This window comes from Triticum urartu, chromosome 3A (genome assembly GCF_056163025.1).
Source record: "Triticum urartu cultivar PI428250 chromosome 3A, HENAU_Tu73, whole genome shotgun sequence".
NCBI classification, from domain to species: Eukaryota; Viridiplantae; Streptophyta; class Magnoliopsida; order Poales; family Poaceae; genus Triticum; species Triticum urartu.
Genome location: NC_141875.1, coordinates 53175807 through 53195569, shown reverse-complemented (window position 1 = coordinate 53195569; position 19763 = coordinate 53175807). Strand labels below are relative to the sequence as shown.

At 41.4% G+C, this 19763-nt stretch overlaps 1 protein-coding gene across 1 annotated transcript; it reads left to right on the top strand.

Moving 5' to 3' along the window:
• The first annotated feature begins 17922 nt into the window (after positions 1 to 17922).
• On the top strand, positions 17923 to 19500 carry LOC147978467 (uncharacterized). The gene is made up of 4 exons (XM_087514763.1): positions 17923 to 18006; positions 18138 to 18284; positions 18958 to 18961; positions 19115 to 19500. The coding sequence occupies exons 1-4, from the start codon at positions 17923 to 17925 to the stop codon at positions 19498 to 19500; spliced, it is 621 nt and encodes a 206-aa protein (XP_087370889.1).
• The last annotated feature ends 263 nt before the right edge of the window (positions 19501 to 19763 follow it).

Genomic DNA, 19763 nt, shown 5'->3' with positions numbered 1-19763 from the left:
GGACAACCCCTAATCCAAGACTCCCTCAGCAACCAACGCGCTTAGGGGTTGTCAATCCCTTCACGGTCACTTACGAAAGTGAAATCTGATAGAGATGATAAATAATATTTTTTTGGTATTTTTGGTATAGAGATGCAAAGTGAAAAGTAAAAGGCAAAGTAAAAAAGCAAAGCAATAATAAAGTGATGGAGATTGATATGATGAGAAAGAGACCCGGGGGCCATAGGTTTCACTAGTGGCTTCTCTCAAGAGCATAAGTATTCTACGGTGGGTGAACAAATTACTGTTGAGCAACTGACAGAATTGAGCATAGTTATGAGAATATCTAGGTATGATCATGTATATAGGCATCACGTCCGAGACAAGTAGACCGACTCCTGCCTACATCTACTACTATTACTCCACTCGTCGACCGCTATCCAGCATGCATCTAGAGTATTAAGTTAAAAACAGAGTAATGCCTTAAGCAAGATGACATGATGTAGAGGGATAGTTTCATGCAATATGATAAAAACCCCATCTTGTTATCCTCGATCGCAAGGATACAATACGTGCCTTGCTACCCCTTCTGTCACTGGGAAAGGACACCACAAGATCGAACCGAAAGCTAAGCACTTCTCCCATGGCAAGAACAACCAATCTAGTAGGCCAAACCAAACTGATAATTCGAAGAGACTTGCAAAGATAACCAATCATACATAAAAGAATTCAGAGAAGATTCAAATATTATTCATAGATAGACTTGATCATAAACCCACAATTCATCGGTCTCAACAAACACACCGCAAAAAGAAGATTACATCGAATAGATCTCCACGAGAGAGAGGGAGAACATTGTATTGAGATCCAAAAAGAGAGAAGAAGCCATCTAGCTACTAACTATGGACCCGTAGGTATGAATTAAACTACTCACACATCATCAGAGGGGCTTGGATGATGATGTAGAAGCCCTCCGTGATCGATGCCCCCTCCGGCGGAGCTCCGGAACAGGCCCCAAGATGGGATCTCGTGGATACAGAAAGTTGCGGCGGTGGAATTAGGTTTTTGGCTCCGTATCCGATCATTTGGGGGTACGTGGATATATATAGGAGGAAGAAGTACGTCGGTGGAGCAACAGGGGGCCCACGAGGGTGGAGGGCGCGCCTGGGGGGGGGGGGCAGGCGCGCCCCCTACCTCGTGGCCTCCTGTTAATTGGCTTGACGTAGGGTCCAAGTCTCCTGAGTTGTATTCGGTTAGAAAATCACGTTCCCGAAGGTTTCATTCCGTTTGGACTCCGTTTGATATTCCTTTTCTTCGAAACCCTAAAACAAGCAAAAAACAGCAATTCTAGGCTGGGCCTCCGGTTAATAGGTTAGCCCCAAAAATAATATAAAAGTGGATAATAAAGCCCAATAATGTCCGAAACAGTAGATAATATAGCATGGAGCAATCAAAAATTATAGATACGTTGGAGACATATCAAGCATCCCCAAGCTTAATTCCTGCTCGTCCTCGAGGAGGTAAATGATAAAAACATAATTTTTAATGCGGAGTGCTACTTGGCATAATTTCAATGTAAATCTTCTTAATTGTGGTATGAATATTCAGATTCAAAAGATTCAAGACAAAAGTTCATATTGACATAAGAATAATAATATTTCAAGCATACTAAGCAATTATGTCTTATCAAAATAACATGGCCAAAGAAAGCTATCCCTACAAAATCATATAGTCTGGCTATGCTCTATCTTCACCACACAAAGTATTTAAATCATGCACAACCCCGATGACAAGCCAAGCAATTGTTTCATACTTTTGACATTTTCAAAACTTTTTCGATCTTCACGCAATACATGAGCGTGAGCCATGGATATAGCACTATATGTGGAATAGAATGGTGGTTGTGGAGAAGACAAAAAGAGGGGAAGATAGTCTCACATCAACTAGGCGTATCAACGAGCTATGGAGATGCCCATCAATAGATATCAATGTGAGTGAGTAGGGATTGCCATGCAACGGATGCACTAGAGCTATAAGTATATGAAATCTCAAGAAAAGAAACTAAGTGGGTGTGCATCCAACTCGCTTGCTCATGAAGACCTAGGGCATTTTGAGGAAGCCCATCATTGGAATATACAAGCCAAGTTCTATAATGAAGAATTCCCACTAGTATATGAAAGTGACAGAATGAGAGACTCTCTATCATGAAGACCATGGTGCTACTTTGAAGCACAAGTGTGGTAAAAGGATAGTAACATTGTCCCTTCTCTCTTTTTCTCTCATTTTTTGGGCCTTCTCTTTTTTTATGGCCTCTTTTTCTCTTTTTTTTATTTTTCGTCCGGAGTCTCATCCCAACTTGTGGGGAAATCATAGTCTCCATCATCCTTTCCTCACTTGGGACAATGCTCTAAAAATGATGATCATCACACTTTTTATTTTTCTTACAACTCAACAATTACAACTCAATACTTAGAACAAAATATGACTCTATATGAATGCCTCCGGCGGTGTACTGGGATATGCAATGAATCAAGAGTGACATGTATGAAAGAATTATGAACGGTGGCTTTGCCACAAATACAATGTCAACTACATGATCATGCTAGCAATATGACAATGATGGAACGTGTCATAATGAAAGGAACGGTGGAAAGTTGCATGGAAATATATCTTAGAATGGCTATGGAAATGCCATGATAGGTAGGTATGGTGGCTGTTTCGAGGAAGGTATTTGGTGGATGTATGATACCGGCGAAAAGTGTGCGGTATTAGAGAAGCTAGCAATGGTGGAAGGAAGGAAAGTGCGTATAATCCATGGACTCAACATTAGTCATAAAGAACTCATATACTTATTGCAAAAATCTAGAAGTTATCAAAGCAAATATTACGCGCATGCTCCTAGGGGGATAGATTGGTAGGAAAAGACCATCGCTCGTCCCCGACCGCCACTCATAAGGAAGACAATCAATAAATAAATCATGCTCCGACTTCATCACATAACGGTTCACCATATGTGCATGCTACGGGAATCAAAAACTTTAACACAAGCATTTCTAAAATTCACAACTACTCAACTAGCATGACTCTAATATCACCATCCTCATATCTCAAAACAATTATCAAGCATCAATTTTTTCTTAGTATTCAACGCACTTCAAAAGAAGGTTTTACAAATCTTGAATACCAAGCATATTATTATTAAGAAAATTACCATGCTATTAAGACTTCTCAAAATAATCTAAGTGAAGCATGAGAGATCAATAGTTTCTATAAAACAAATCCACCACCATGCTCTAAAAGATATAAGTGAAGCACTAGAGCAAAATTATATAACTCAAAAGATATAAGTGAAGCACATAGAGTATTCTATAAAATTCTAAATTATGTATGGCTCTCTCAAAAGGTGTGTACAGCAAGGATGATTGTGGTAAACTAATAATCAAAGACTCAAATCATAAAAGACGCTCCAAGCAAAACACATATCATGTGGTGAATAAAAATATAGCTCCAAGAAAGTTACCGATAGAAGTAGACGAAAGAGGGGATGCCTTCCGGGGCATCCCCAAGCTTTGGATTTTAGGTGTCCTTAGATTATCTTGGGGGTGCGATGGTCATCCCCAAGCTTAGGCTCTTGCCACTCCTTGTTCCATAATCCATCAAATCTTTGCCCAAAACTTGAAAACTTCACAACACAAAACTTAAAGTAGAAAATCTCGTGAGCTCCATTAGCGAAAGAAAACAAAAGACCACCTCAAGGTACTGTAATGAACTCATTATTTATTTATATTGGTGTTAAACCTACTGTATTCTAACTTCTCTATGGTTTATAAACTATTTTACTAGCCATAGATTCATCAAAATAAGCAAACAACACACGAAAAACAGAATCTGTCAAAAACAGAACAGTCTGTAGTAATCTGCAGCTAGCGCAAGATCTGGAACCCCAAAAATTCTAAAATAAATTTCTGGACGTGAGGAATTTATCTATTAATCATCTTCAAAAAGAATTAACTAAATATCACTCTCCAAATAAATATGATAGCAGTTCTCGTGAGCACTAAAGTTTCTGTTTTTTACAGCAAGTTCAACAAGACTTTCCCCAAGTCTTCCCAACGGTTCTACTTGGCACAAACACTAATTAAACACAAAAAACACAACCAAAACAGAGGATAAATAATTTATTTATTACTAAACAGGAGAAAAAAGCAAGAAATAAAAATAAAATTGGGTTGCCTCCCAACAAGCGCTATCGTTTAACGCCCCTAGCTAGGCATAACAAGCAAGAATAGATCTAGGTATTGTCATCTTTGGTAGGCAATCCATAAGTGGATCTCATGATATATTCATATGGTAATTTTATTTTCTTTCTAGGGAAGTGTTAAATGCCCTTTTTTAATAGAAATTGGAATCTAATATTCCCTTCCTTCATATCAATAATTGCACCAACCGTTGTAAGGAAAGGTCTACCGAGGATAATAGGGCAAGAAGGATTGCAATATATATCAAGAATGATAAAATCTACAGGCACATAATTCCTATTTGCAACAATAAGAACATCATTAATTCTTCCCATAGGTTTCTTAATAGCAGAATCCGCAAGATGCAAGTTTAGAGAGCAATCATCAAAATTACGGAAATCTAGCAAATCACACAAAGTTTTGGGAATAGTAGAGACACTAGCACCCAAATCACACAAAGCATAAAACTCATGATTTTTAATTTTAATTTTAATAGTTGGTTCCCACTCATCATAAAGTTTTCTAGGGATAGAAACTTCTAATTCAAGTTTTTCTTCATAAGATTGCATCAAGGCATCAACGATATGTTTAGTAAACGCTTTATTTTGACTATAAGCGTGAGGAGAATTTAACACGGATTGCAACAAGGAAATACAATCAATCAAAGAGCAATTTTCATAGTTAAATTCCTTGAAGTCCATAATAGTGGGTTTAGCAACATCTAGGGTTTTAATTTCTTCAATCCCACTTTTATCAAATTTAGCATCAAGATCAAAAGATTCAGAATTCTTGGAACGCCTTCTAGGTAAAGGTAGATCATATTCAGTCCCATCATTATCAAGATTCATATTGCAAAACAAAGATTTAATAGGGGACACATCAATAACTTTTAGATCTTCATCATTATTTTCATAGGAACTAGAAGAACACGCTTTTATAAAGGCATCTTTCTTAGCACGCATCCTAGTGGTTCTTTCTTTGTACTCGTCAATGGAAATTCTCATGGCTTTGAGAGACTCATTGATATCATGCGTAGGTGGAATAGATCTAAGTTTCAAAGAATCAACATCAAGAGCAATTCTATCAATGTTCGTAGCCAAATCATCAATCTTAAGCAATTTTTCTTCAATCAAAGCATTAAAATTCTTTTGCGAAGTAATAAATTCTTTAATATTAGATTCAAAATCAGAGGGCATCTTATTATAATTTCCATAATAATTGTTGTAGGAATTACCATAATTATTAGAGGGATTACTAGGATAAGGCCTAGGGTTGAAATTTCCTCTATACGCGTTGTTACCAAAATTGTTCCTACCAAAAAAATTCACATCCATAGATTCATTATTATTCTCAATAAAAGTAGACAAGGGCACATCGTTAGGATCAGAAGAAACACTCTTATTAGCAAATAATTTCATAAGTTCATCCATCTTTCCACTCAAAACATTAATTTCTTCTATCGCATGCACCTTTTTAGTAGATCTTTCAGTATGCCATTGAGAATAATTAACCATAATATTATCTAGGAGTTAGTAGCTTCTCCTAAAGTGATTTCCATAAAAGTGCCTCCCGCGGCCGAATCTAAAAGATTTCTAGAAGCAAAATTCAATCCGGCATAAAAAAATTGTATAATCATCTGAAGGAAATATGCCCTAGAGGCCATAATAAAGTTATTATTTATTTCCTTATATCATGATAAATGTTTATTATTCATGGTAGAATTTTATTAACCAGAACCATAATACATGTGTGAATACATAGACAAACAGAGTGTCACTAGTATGCCTCTACTTAACTAGCTCGTTGATCAAAGATGGTTAAGTTTCCTAGTCATTGACATGGGTTGTCATTTGATTAACGATATCACATCATTAGGAGAATGATGTGATTGACATGACCCATTTCGTTAGCTTAGCACATGATCGTTTAAGTATGTTGCTATTGCTTTCTTCATGACTTATACATGTTCCTATGACTATGAGATTATGCAACTCCCGTTTACCGGAGGAACACTTTGTGTGCTACCAAATGTCACAACGTAACTGGGTGATTATAAAGGTGCTCTACAGGTGTCTCCGAAGGTACTTGTTGGGTTGGCGTATTTCGAGATTAGGATTTGTCACTCCGATTGTCGGAGAGGTATCTCTGGGCCCTCTCGGTAATGCACATCACTTAAGCCTTGCAAGCATTGCAACTAATGAGTTAGTTGCGGGATGATGTATTACGGAACGAGTAAAGAGACTTGCGGTAACGAGATTGAACTAGGTATTGAGATACCAACGACCAAATCTCGGGCAAGTAACATACCGATGACAAAGGGAACAACGTATGTTGTTATGCGGTCTGACCGATAAAGATCTTCGTAGAATATGTAGGAGCCAATATGAGCATCCAGGTTCCGCTATTGGTTATTGACCGGATACGTGTCTCGGTCATGTCTACATAGTTCTCGAACCCGTAGGGTCCGCACGCTTAACGCTACGATGACAGTTATATTATGAGTTTTATGTTTTGATGTACCGAAGGTTGTTCGGAGCCCCGGATGTGATCACGGACATGACAAGGAGTCTCGAAATGGTTGTTCCGGGTGAAATCGGGATTTTACCGGAGTACCGGGAGGTTACCGGAACCCCCCGGGGGCTTAATGGGTCTACATGGGCCTTAGTGGAAAAGGAGGGAAGCAAGGGAAGTGTGGGGCGTGCCCCCCCAAGGCCCAAACCGAATTGGTTTAGGGCAAAGGGGGCCGGCCCCCTCTTTCCTTCTTCCCCCCCTCCCAAGTCCTAATCCAACTAGGAAAAGGGGGGGGAGTCCTACTCCCGATGGGAGTAGGACTCCTCCGGCGCGCCTCTGCCCTTGGCCGGCCGCACCCCCCCCCCTTGCTCCTTTATATACAGGGGTAGGGGGCACCTCTAGACACACAAGTTGATCAAGTTGATCGTTTCTTAGCCGTGTGCGGTGCCCCCCTCCACCGTAGTCCACCTCGATAATACTGTAGCGGTGCTTAGGAGAAGCCCTGCGTTAGTAGAACATCAACATCGTCACCACGCCGTCGTGCTAACGAAACTCTCCCTCAACACTCGGCTAGATCGGTGATAGAGGGACGTCATCGGGCTGAACATGTGCTGAACTCGGAGGTGTCGTGCGTTCGGTACTTGATCGGTCGGATCGTGAAGACGTACAACTACATCAACCGCGTTGTGCTAACTCTTCCACTTTCGGTCTATGAGGGTACGTGGACAAGACTATCCCCTCTCGTTGCTATGCATCACCATGATCTTGCGCGTGCATAGGAATTTTTTTGAAATTACTACGTTCCCCAACATCATCCACAAATTTAAACCATGAGTAGGGCAATTGCGTATCATTAATTTCATTCTCTCCCAAGCTTGTGCAACATCTTCATGATCAAGTTTCTTAAAATTCATAATATCGTTTCTAAGATAGGTGATCTTAGCGGGAGGAAAATACTTAGAGATAAAAGCATCTTTGCACTTGTTCCATGAATCAATACTATTTTTAGGCAAAGACGAAAACCAAGCTTTAGCACGATCTCTAAGCGAAAAAAGGAAATAGCTTCAATTTAACAATATCATTATCGACATCTTTCTTCTTTTGCATGTCACACAAATCAACGAAGCTATTAAGATGGGTAGCGGCATCTTCACTAGGAAGGCCGGAGAACGGATCTTTCATGACAAGATTCAGCAAAGTAGTATTAATTTCACAAGATTCAGCATCGGTAAGAGGAGCAATCGGAGTGCTAAGGAAATCATTGTTGTTGGTATTGGTGAAGTCACACAATTTAGTATTATCTTGAGCCATCGCGACAAACAAGCAAACTAACACACAAGCAAACAAAAAGGCAAGCGAGCAAAAAGAGGCAAATAGAGAAAGAGAGGGAGGATAGAGAGATAGGGCGAATAAAACGGCAAGGGTGAATTGGGGGGAGAGGAAAACGAGAGGCAAATGGCAAATAATGTAATGCGGGAGATAGGGATTGTGATGGGTACTTGGTATGTTGACTTTTGCGCAGACTCCCCGGCAACGGCGCCAGAAATTCTTTTTGCTACCTCTTGAGCACTGCGTTGGATTTCCCCAAAGAGGAAAGGATGATGCAGCAAAGTAGCGTAAGTATTTCCCTCGGTTTTTGAGAACCAAGGTATCAATCCAGTAGGAGGCTACGCGCGAGTCCCTCGTACCTACACAAAAACAATAGCTCAACACAACCAACACACTTAGGGGTTGTCAATCCCTTCATGGTCACTTACGAAAGTGAGATCTGATAGAGATGATAAATAATATTTTTTTGGTATTTTTGGTATAGAGATGCAAAGTGAAAAGTAAAAGGCAAAGTAAAAAAGCAAAGGAATAATAAAGTGATGGAGATTGATATGATGAGAAAGAGACCCGGGGGGCATAGGTTTCACTAGTGGCTTCTCTCAAGAGCATAAGTATTCTACGGTGGGTGAACAAATTATTGTTGAGCAATTGACAGAATTGAGCATAGTTATGAGAATATCTAGGTATGATCATGTATATAGGCATCACATCCGAGACAAGTAGACTGACTCCTGCCTACATCTACTACTATTACTCCACTCATCGACCGCTATCCAGCATGCATCTATAGTATTAAGTTAAAAATAGTGTAACGCCTTAAGCAAGATGACATGATGTAGAGGGATAGTTTCATGCAATATGATAAAAACCCCATCTTGTTATCCTCGATGGCAACGATACAATACGTGCCTTGCTGCCCCTTCTATCACTGGGAAAGGACACCGCAAGATCGAACCAAAGCTAAGCACTTCTCCCATGGCAAGAACAACCAATCTAGTAGGCCAAACCAAACTGATAATTCAAAGAGACTTGCAAAGATAACCAATCATACATAAAAGAATTCAGAGAAGATTCAAATATTATTCATAGATAGACTTGATCATAAACCCACAATTCATCGGTCTCAACAAACACACCGCAAAAAGAAGATTACATCGAATAGATCTCCACGAGAGAGGGGGAGAACATTGTATTGAGATCCAAAAAGAGAGAAGAAGCCATCTAGCTACTAACTATGGACCTGTAGGTCTGAGGTAAACTACTCACACTTCATCGGAGGGGCTTGGATGATGATGTAGAAGCCCTCCATGATCGATGCCCCCTCCGGCAGAGCTCCGGAACAGGCCCCAAGATGGGATCTCGTGGATACAGAAAATTGCGGCGGTGGAATTAGGTTTTTGGCTCCGTATCTGATCGTTTTGGGGTACGTGGATATATATAGGAGGAAGAAGTACGTCGGTGGAGCAACTGGGGGGCACGAGGGTGGAGGGCGCGCCTGGGGGGTAGGCGCGCCCCCCTACCTCGTGGCCTCCTGTTAACTGGCTTGACGTAGGGTCCAAGTCTCCTGAGTTGTATTGGGTGAGAAAATCACATTCCCGAAGGTTTCATTCCGTTTGGACTCCGTTTGATATTCCTTTTCTTCGAAACCCTAAAACAGGCAAAAAACAGCAATTCTGGGTTGGGCCTCCGGTTAATAGGTTAGTCCCAAAAATAATATAAAAGTGGATAATAAAGCCCAATAATGTCCAAAACAGTAGATAATATAGCATGGAGCAATCAAAAATTATAGATACGTTGGAGACGTATCGACAGCTCCACCATTTAATAAAAATACGTATCCAGTATGTGACTTAGAGTCATCTGGATCAGTGTCAAAGCTTGCATCGACGTAACCGTTTACGACGAGCTCTTTGTCACCTCCATATACATGAAACATATCCTTAGTCCTTTTCAGGTATTTTAGGATGTTCTTGACCGTTGTCCAGTGATCCACTCCTGGATTACTTTGGTACCTCCCTGCTAAATTAATAGCAAGGCACACATCAGGTCTGGTACACAGCATTGCATACATGATAGAACCTATGGCTGAAGGATAGGGAATGACTTTCATTTTCTCTCTATCTTCTGCAGTGGTCGGGCATTGAGTCTGACTCAACTTCACACCTTGTAACACAGGCAAGAACCCTTTCTTTGCCTGATCCATTTTGAACTTCTTCAAAACTTTATCAAGGTATGTGCTTTGTGAAAGTCCAATTAAGCGTCTTGATCTATCTCTATAGATCTTGATGCCCAATATATAAGCAGCTTCACCGAGGTCTTTCATTGAAAAATTCTTATTCAATTATCCTTTTATGTTATTCGGAAATTCAGTATCATTTCTGATCAACAATATGTCATCTACATATAATATCAGAAATGCTACAGAGCTCCCACTCACTTTCTTGTAAATACAGGCTTCTCCAAAAGTCTGTATAAAACCATATGCTTCGATCACACTATCAAAGCATATATTCCAACTCCGAGAGGCTTGCACCAGTCCATAAATGGATCGCTGGAGCTTGCACACTTTGTTAGCACATTTTGGATCGAAAAAACCTTCTGGTTGCATCATATACAACTCTTCTTTAAGATATCCATTAAGGAATGCAGTTTTGACATCCATTTGCCAAATTTCATAATCATAAAATGCGGCAATTGCTAACATGATTCGGACGGACTTAAGCATCGCTACGGGTGAGAAGGTCTCATCGTAGTCAACTCCTTGAACTTGTCGAAAACCTTTTGCAACAAGTCGAGCTTTGTAGACAATAACATTACCGTCAGCGTCAGTCTTATTCTTGAAGATCCATTTATTCTCTATTGCCTGCCGATCAACGGGCAAGTCAACCAAAGTCCGCACTTTGTTCTCATACATGGATCCCATCTTAGATTTCATGGCCTCAAGTCATTTTGCGGAATCTGGGCTCATCATCACTTCCTCATAGTTCGTAGGTTCGTCATGGTCAAGTAACATGACCTCCAGTACAGGATTACCGTACCACTCTGGTGCGGATCTTGCTCTGGTTGACCTACGAGGTTCGGTAGTAACTTGATCATAAGTTTCATGATCATCATCATTAGCTTCCTCACTTACTGGTGTAGGAATCACTAGAACTGATTTCAGTGATGAACTACTTTCCAATAAGGGAGCAGGCACAATTACCTCATCAACTTCTACTTTCCTCCCACTCACTTCTTTCGAGAGAAACTCCTTCTATAGAAAGGATCCATTCTTAGCAACGAATGTCTTGCCTTCGGATCTGTGATAGAATGTGTACCCAACAATCTCCTTTGGGTATCCTATGAAGACGCATTTCTCCGATTTGGGTTCGAGCTTATCAGGTTGAAGCTTTTTCACATAAGCATCACAGCCCCAAACTTTAAGAAATGATAAATTGGGTTTCTTGCCAAACCACAGTTCATAAGGTGTCGTCTCAACGGATTTAGATGGTGCCCTATTTAACGTGAATGCAGCTATCTCTAAAGCATAGCCCTAAAACGATAGCGGTAAATTAGTGAGAGATATCATAGATCGCACCATATCTAGTAAAGTACGATTACGACGTTCGGACACACCATTATGTTGTGGTGTTCCGGGTGGCGTGAGTTGCGAAACTATTCCGCATTGTTTCGAATGAAGACTAAACTCATAACTCAAATATTCTCCTCCACGACCAGATCGTAGAAACTTTATTTTCTTGTTACGATGATTTTCCACTTCACTATGAAATTCTTTGAAATTTTCAAATGTTTCAGACTTATATTTCATTAAGTAGATATACCCATATCTCCTCAAATCATCTGTGAAGATGAGAAAATAACGATCTCCGTCGTGAGCCTCAATGTTCATTGGACCACAAAGATCAGTATGTATGATTTCCAAAAACTCTGTTGCTTGCTCCATTGTTCTAGAGAACGGAGTTTTAGTCATCTTGCCCATGAGGCATGGTTTGCAAGTACCAAGTGATTCATAATCAAGTGATTCCAGAAGTTCTTCAGAATGGAGTTTCTTCATGCGCTTTACACCAATATGACCCAAACGGCAGTGCCACAAATAAGTTGCACTATCATTATCAACTCTGCATCTTTTGGCTTCAATACTATGAACATGTGTATCACTACTATCAAGGTTTAGTAAAAATAGACCACTCATCAAGGGTGCATGACCATAAAAGATATTATTCATATAAATAGAACAACCATTATTCTATGATTTAAATGAATAACCATCTCGCCTCAAACAAGATCCAGATATAATGTTCATGCTCAACGCTGGCACCAAATAACAATTATTTAGGTCTAAAACTAATCCCGAAGGTAGATGTAGAGGTAGCGTGCCACGGCGATCACATCGACTTTGGTACCATTTCCCACGCGCATCGTCACCTTGTCCTTAGCCAATCTTCGCTTAATCCGTAGCCCCTTTCACTTTGCCGTCCTTCTTCCCCGCCAAATACTTGGGGCAGTTCCGCTTCTAGTGACCAGTCACTTTGGAGTAGAAGCACTCAGTCTCAGGCTTAGGTCCAGACTTGGGTTTCTTTACTTGAGCAGCAACTGGCTTGTTGTTCTTCTTCCCTTTACCCTTCTTTTTTTGAAACTGGTGGTCTTGCTGACCATCAACACTTGATGCTCTTTCTTGATTTCTACTTCCGCAGCCTTTAGCATTGCGAAGAGCTCAGGAATCGTCTTATCCATCCCTTGCATATTATAGTTCATCACGAAGCTCTTGTAGCTTGGTGGCAGTGATTGAAGAACTCTGCCAATGACACTATCATCAGGAAGATTAACTCCTAGCTGAGTCAAGTGGTTGTGGTACCCAGACATTCTGAGTATATGTTCACTGACAGAACTATTCTCCTCCATTTTGCAGCTGTAGAACTTATTGGAGACTTCATATCTATCAATCCAGGCATTCGCTTGAAATATTAACTTCAACTCCTGGAACATCTCATATGCTCCATGACGTTCAAAACATCATTGAAGTCTCGGTTCTAAGCCATAAAGCATGGCACACTAAACTATCGAGTAGGCATCAGCTTTGCTCTGCCAGGTGTTCACAACATCTGGCGTTGCTCCTGCAGCGGGTTTGTCACCTAGCGGTGCTTCTAGGACGTAATTATTCTGTGCAGCAATGAGGATAATCCTCAAGTTATGGATCCAGTCCGTGTAGTTGCTACCATCATCTTTCAACTTAGCTTTCTCTAGGAACGCATTAAAATTCAACGGAACAACAGCACGGGCCATCTATCTACAATAACAAAGACATGCAAAATACTATCAGGTACTAAGTTCATGATAAATTAAAGTTCAATTAATCAAATTACTTAAGAACTCCCACTTAGATAGGCATCTCTCTAATCATCTAAGTGATTACGTGATCCTTATCAACTAAACCATGTCCGATCATCACGTGAGATGGAGTAGTTTTCGATGGTGAACATCATTATGTTGATCATATCTACTATATGATTCACGCTCGACCTTTCGGTCTCAGTGTTCCGAGGGCATATCTGCATATGCTAGGCTCATCAAGTTTAACCCGAGTATTCTGTGTGTGCAAAACTGGCTTGCACCCGTTGTATGTGAACGTAGAGCTTATCACGCCCGATCATCACGTGGTGTCTCGGCACGACAACTGTAGCAACAGTGCATACTCAGGGAGAACACTTATACCTTGAATTTTAGTGAGAGATTATCTTATAATGCTACCGCCAAACTAAGCAAAATAAGATGCATAAAGGATAAACATCACATGCAATCAATATAAGTGATATGATATGGCCATCATCATCTTGTGCCTTTGATCTCCATCTCCAAAGCACCGTCATGATCACCATCGTCACCGGCTTGACACCTTGATCTCCATCAAAGCATCGTTGTCGTCTCGCCAACTATTGATTCTACGACTATCGCTACTGCTTAGTGATAACGTAAATCAATTACATGGCGATTGCATTTCATACAATAAAGTGACAAGCATATGGCTCCAGCCAGTTGCCGATAACTATGTTACAAAACATGGTCATGTCATACAATAAAATTTAGCATCATGTCTTGACCATATCACATCACAACATGCCCTGCTAAAACAAGTTAGACGTCCTCTACTTTGTTGTTGCAAGTTTTACGTGGCTGCTACGGGCTGAGCAAGAACTGCTCTTACCTACGCATCAAAAACCACAACGCGGTATAGTGATTGCTTTTTGATCTTCAGAAAGAACCCTGTTCATTGAATCCGATTCAACTAAAGCTGGAGAAACTGACACCCACCAGCCACCTGTGTGCCAAGCACGTCGGTAGGACCAGTCACGCGTAAGCATACGCGTAATGTCGGTCTGGGCCGCTTCATCCAACAATACCGTTGAATCAAGAATCAACTGGTGACGGCAACCAATATGTATATACCCACACCCACAACTCCTTTATGTTCTATTCGTGCATATAACATCTACGCATAGACCTGGCTCTGATACCACTGTTGGGGAACGCAGTAATTTCAAAAAAATTCCTACGCACACGCAAGATCTATCATGGTGATGCATAGCAACGAGAGGGGAAGAGTGTTGTCTACGTACCCTCATAGACTGTAAGCGGAAGCGTTATGACAACGCGGTTGATGTAATCATACGTCTTCATGATCCGACCGATCCTAGTACCGAAAGTATGGCACCTCCGCGATCTGCACACGTTCGGCTCGGTGACGTCCCACGAACTCTCGATCTAGTTGATTGTCGAGGGAGTCAGCATGACGGCGTGATGACGATGATGATGAAGCTACCGGTGCAGGGCTTCGCCTAAGCACTACGACGATATGACCGAGGTGGATTATGGTGGAGGGGGGCACCGCACACGGCTAAGGGATCAATGATCAACTTGTGTTCTCTAGGGTGCCCCTGCCCCCGTATATAAAGGATCAAGGGGGGAGGCCGGTCGGCCCTTGGGGCGCGCCAGGAGAGGAGGAGTCCTCCTCCTAGTAGGAGTAGGACTCCCCTTTCCTAGTCCTAGTAGGAGGAGGAAGGGGGAAGGAAGGAGAGGGAGAGAAGACAAGGAAAGGGGGCCCCCCCTTCCCTAGTCCAATTCGGACTAGAGGGGGAGGGGCGCGCGGCCCTGCCTTGGCCGGCCCTCTCTCTCTCTCCACTAAGGCCCATGTTGGCCCATTAGTCCCCCGGGGGTTCCGATAACCCCCCGGCACTCCATAATTATCCGGTGACCCACGGAACTCATCCGGTGTCCGAATTTAGTCATCCAATATATCAATCTTTATGTCTCGACCATATTTCAAGACTCCTCTCCATGTTCGTGATCACATCCGGGACTCCGAACTATCTTCGGTACATCAAAACACATAAACTCATAATACTGATCGTCACCGAACGTTAAGCGTACGGACCCTATGGGTTCGAGAACTATGTAGACATGACCGAGACACGTCTCCGGTCAATAACCAATAGCGGAACCTGGATGTTCATATTGGCTCCCACATATTCTACGAAGATCTTTATCGGTCAAACCGCATAACGATATACGTTGTTCCCTATGTCATCGGTATGTTACTTGCCCGAGATTCGATCATCGGTATCTCAATACCTAGTTCAATAACTTTATCGGCAAGTCTTTTTACTCGTTCTGCAATGCATTATCCCGTAACTAACTCATTAGTCACATTGCTTGCAAGGCTTATAGTAATGTGTATTACCGAGAGGGCCCAGAGATACCTCTCCGATACTCGGAGTGACAAATCCTAATCTCGATCTATGCCAACTCAACAAACACCATCGGAGACACCTATACAGCATCTTTATAGTCACCCAGTTATGCTGTGATGTTTGATAGCACACTAAGTGTTCCTCGGCATTCGGGAGTTGCATGATCTCATAGTCATAGGAACATGTATAGGTTATGGAGAAAGCAATAGCAACAAACTAAACGATCATCGTGCTAAGCTAACGGATGGGCCAAGTCAATCACATCATTCTCTAATGATGTGATCCCGTTAATCAAATGACAACTCATGTCTATGGTTAGGAAACATAACCATCATTGATTCAACGAGCTAGTCAAGTAGAGGCATACTAGTGACAGTCTGTTTGTCTATGTATTCACACATGTACTAAGTTTCTGGTTAATATAATTCTAGCATGAATAATAAACATTTATCATGATATAAGGAAATATAAATAACAACTTTATTATTGCCTCTAGGGCATATTTCCTTCAGGCAAGTTATGAGTGGGACCAACGAGCATGTGAAGTATACACGCTAGTCGGCCAGGCGGCAGGGGTAAAAGTTTGGGAGAGATGGCAGAACACGTCATCCGATCAACCATAGTGGTCCAACGCCGGCCAATATGACATGATCCTTCCACCCACAAGGGTCTCAATGTCTATCCAGTGCTCAAAAACCACACCTAGATCCAAGAACACGTCTTCCGTTCAAGGGGACACATCGGCGAGAAGTCGTGACACTGTACAAAAACCCGCCTAGTAGAACACAAGCAAAAGAAGCCCATCATTCACATTGCGTTTCTATCATGTTGTTGAGGCAAATAGAAACTCAGTATGAACAGAATCATTTACAATAAGTTGAGGGGAAAATCATTCAAATAGTTTGTTTTACTTTCGGGCTGTATTGACAAGTTGGTCTCTACGCCAATTGATGCCACAGATCATCTAGTTATACATAAATGATAGTAGTGCATAAATGTTTGTTCTAGTACAAGTGGCATGATGCTAGCACGTGTAATCTGGTGTCGTGCAACAATTTTTTATTGAGCCAGAGGAGAATACGTATTCCATTTTTATAGTATGGTGTCGTGCAATACATGATTTTTGAATACAAAATCTAGAAAATTAGGAGCCTTCTTTTTCACAGATAGAACAAGGCATGGGTATTTCTTGGCTCATCATGCTATTGCTCTAGGTTTGCATGCTTTCATACTCTCTCATCGTCCATTGCTACATATTTGTTACCTTTTATTGTTTACCTCCATTACATCACCCTAGGTTGTTTTATCTTAGTGGAACTACAATACAAGTGTGATAAGGAAATCATCGTTTTATCCTTAGTGGCAACAATACAATACATGCTCGTTCCCTTTCTGTCATTGAGATGAATCACCGCAAGATTGAACCTACTACTCTAAACCACTCACTCTGAAGAACTACCCATCAAACTTGACTAAAGTAGACAAATAGATTGGAGAGCATACAAAGCTACTCAATTATCCAGCAAAAATCTTTAAAAGATTCAAATTTTCAATGACAAACTGATCATAAAGTGACAATTCATCATCTACTCACAAACACAAAACTGATTCCATCATATGGATCCCGATCATATGAGGCAGCTCACGGGAACTTTGTATCGAATCACAAGGGAAAGAAGGTTCATCTAGCTACTGCCATGGACCCTAAGGTCCTAAGGGAATTACTCACACATGGTCATGGTGGCAGCAAGATGAGTAAATTGCACAGAAGTATCACAATTGGGGCATTGGAAGCAGATTGGTACCAAGATTGGAAATTTTTACGTGTCAGTACCAAGATTGGGGCGAGCCGTTGCAAAAAAGACTAAATGTGCGTTTTATACGTATTGACAGGGAATCTGACCGGTTGGGCCCGCCCGTCAGGCGCCACGCTGGCCAGTGAGCGCGTGCCCGCACGCTGACTCGGATGACGCCGGGTCCAACCGTTTAGGGCGCGACTGGTGCGGTCTAGCCACACCCCGCTCACTCCCCATGCTCTGATCTGCCCTCTTCTTCCTTCTCTCTGCCTCGCCGCCGTCTGCGCCCGCCCCCGCCGGCCGCCACACGACGTTGCCGCAGCCATGGTTTTGGAAGACAAGAGTAGCGACGACAACTCAAGCCTCCCGTACATGCACTCTGAATCCTCCATCGATGGGCTGAACCAGGTAAGTTACTCCATTAAGCTAGGGTTAGGGTTAGGTTTAGGAAATTTGGGGATTTTTGTGTGTAGGTGGTCTTTGTTGTGAGAATTTTGTTTGATTTGATGTGTCCTCGTGCTGTGCTTTTGATAGTGCAGGTGCCTTTCTCACTTGAGGACCCAGATTACAAGGGCCTTGAGCTAGATCTGATGGCGTTCTGCGAGAAGCATGGGAAGCCATCAAGGAGGCTTGTTGCGTTTGAAGGAACAATGACTGGGAGAAGGTTCTTAGCATGTGTAGAGCCGGTATTTTTCTTGCCTTGGTGATTAGCACTGGATGTGTTCACTGAAAGTGGCAGAGTCTTGTTTGCCACTTGTGATTCAGTTGTGTGCATGCTCAATTTGTTAGTCATATGTGCCCTACTGTAGTGCTCATTGTGTGAATGCTCATTATTAAGTTCAGTGGAATGCATTTTTACTAAAATATATGCTCATGTTGTGTGCACATGCTATTTATTTACACTTCTTTCCAAATGTAGTGTTGCTCAATATTAAGTTCAGTGGAGGCAGTTAGTAACTATTGCTTACTACTGACAGTAGGTAGTCTCATTAGCTAGTTTGTTGCTGCAAGCTAGTGTAGTGTATTTAGCTGGGCAAATTAGTTCACATTGTATTGCTTATTACTGTTAGGATTCCATTATATTAATGGTCAATTCTTAGCAAGTGTTGTTGCTTAGCACATGGCTGCTTAGCAACTTCTAAGTTGAATGGAGTGTTACTCTGCTGCCTGGTAAATATATTGATCATCCATTGTAGGATTACATCAATTTATTTTTACAATGTTCTCCTGTTGCTTAGCAAATGGCTATGCAAAATCAGTTAATGTCAGTGCCAACATTAGGTACTGCCATGAACTAACTGTTGCTTTGTACTCTTAGTAGTTGTATTGTACTAAATTTTGCCCTTCTAATTTTTCCAGGAAGGTCGGAATTGTGGGTTTGTTCAGTGGGTTGATGAGCAGTGGCCCCCAACAATGGAGAATGCATTGCTGAAGCTTTGGTCAATGGTTTAAGAGAGCAAGTCTGCTAGGGTGAGTGATAATCTTGAAAGTGCTTTAACTATTCATCATTTGACAGAAGAAAAGAACAAGCTGGATGCAGACTATGACAAGTTAGTGAAAGATGTGCATAAACTTGTGGACTTTCAGCAGGATAGGGTTGTGGATTTCAGTTATCTGCAGTCTGCTATCACATATCAGCACCATTGCAGAGCTGAATTGGTGGCTGGTAAGAATGTAGAAATGGCAAAGAAAGATGCAGCTATAGAGAAGTTTCAACAGAAGTATGAACTCCTGTGCAACCTGACAAGTGTTCAAGCAACTATCATCCAAAACCTGAAGTTGAAGAATATGAAAGAGAAGGAATTGATGAGTGAGGCTTGGATGAATTTGGAGTTGAAGAATGCAGAGTTCACAAAGTTTGAGGAGAAGCTCACCCAAGAGAAGCTAGAGTTGAAGTTCTAGGTTGCTGATCTGCTGAAGCTCAAGGAAAACCATAATGAAGAGAAGCAGATGCAAGAGTTTAAAATTACTGAGCTCATGAAGGCAGAGGAGAAGCTGAAGGAGAAGATCAAGGGGATCCAGGCCATCCTGTAGAACTGAACAAGATGAATTGAGATTAGTGGGCATTGCAGACCTTTTGGGAAGGATGGTTGTGCAATGACCTAGTAACTTAGAATTATGGTTGTGTAATGTATGGTTGTAGTACTAATTGTGAACTCTGGCTG

Bases quoted from the DNA above. Each gene is read 5' to 3' on its own strand.
- LOC147978467 (XM_087514763.1), top strand. From the start codon at position 17,923: ATGGTTTTGGAAGACAAGAGTAGCGACGACAACTCAAGCCTCCCGTAC. The intron at 18,007-18,137 runs GTAAGTTACTCC...TTGATAGTGCAG, and splicing joins CCATCGATGGGCTGAACCAG to GTGCCTTTCTCACTTGAGGA.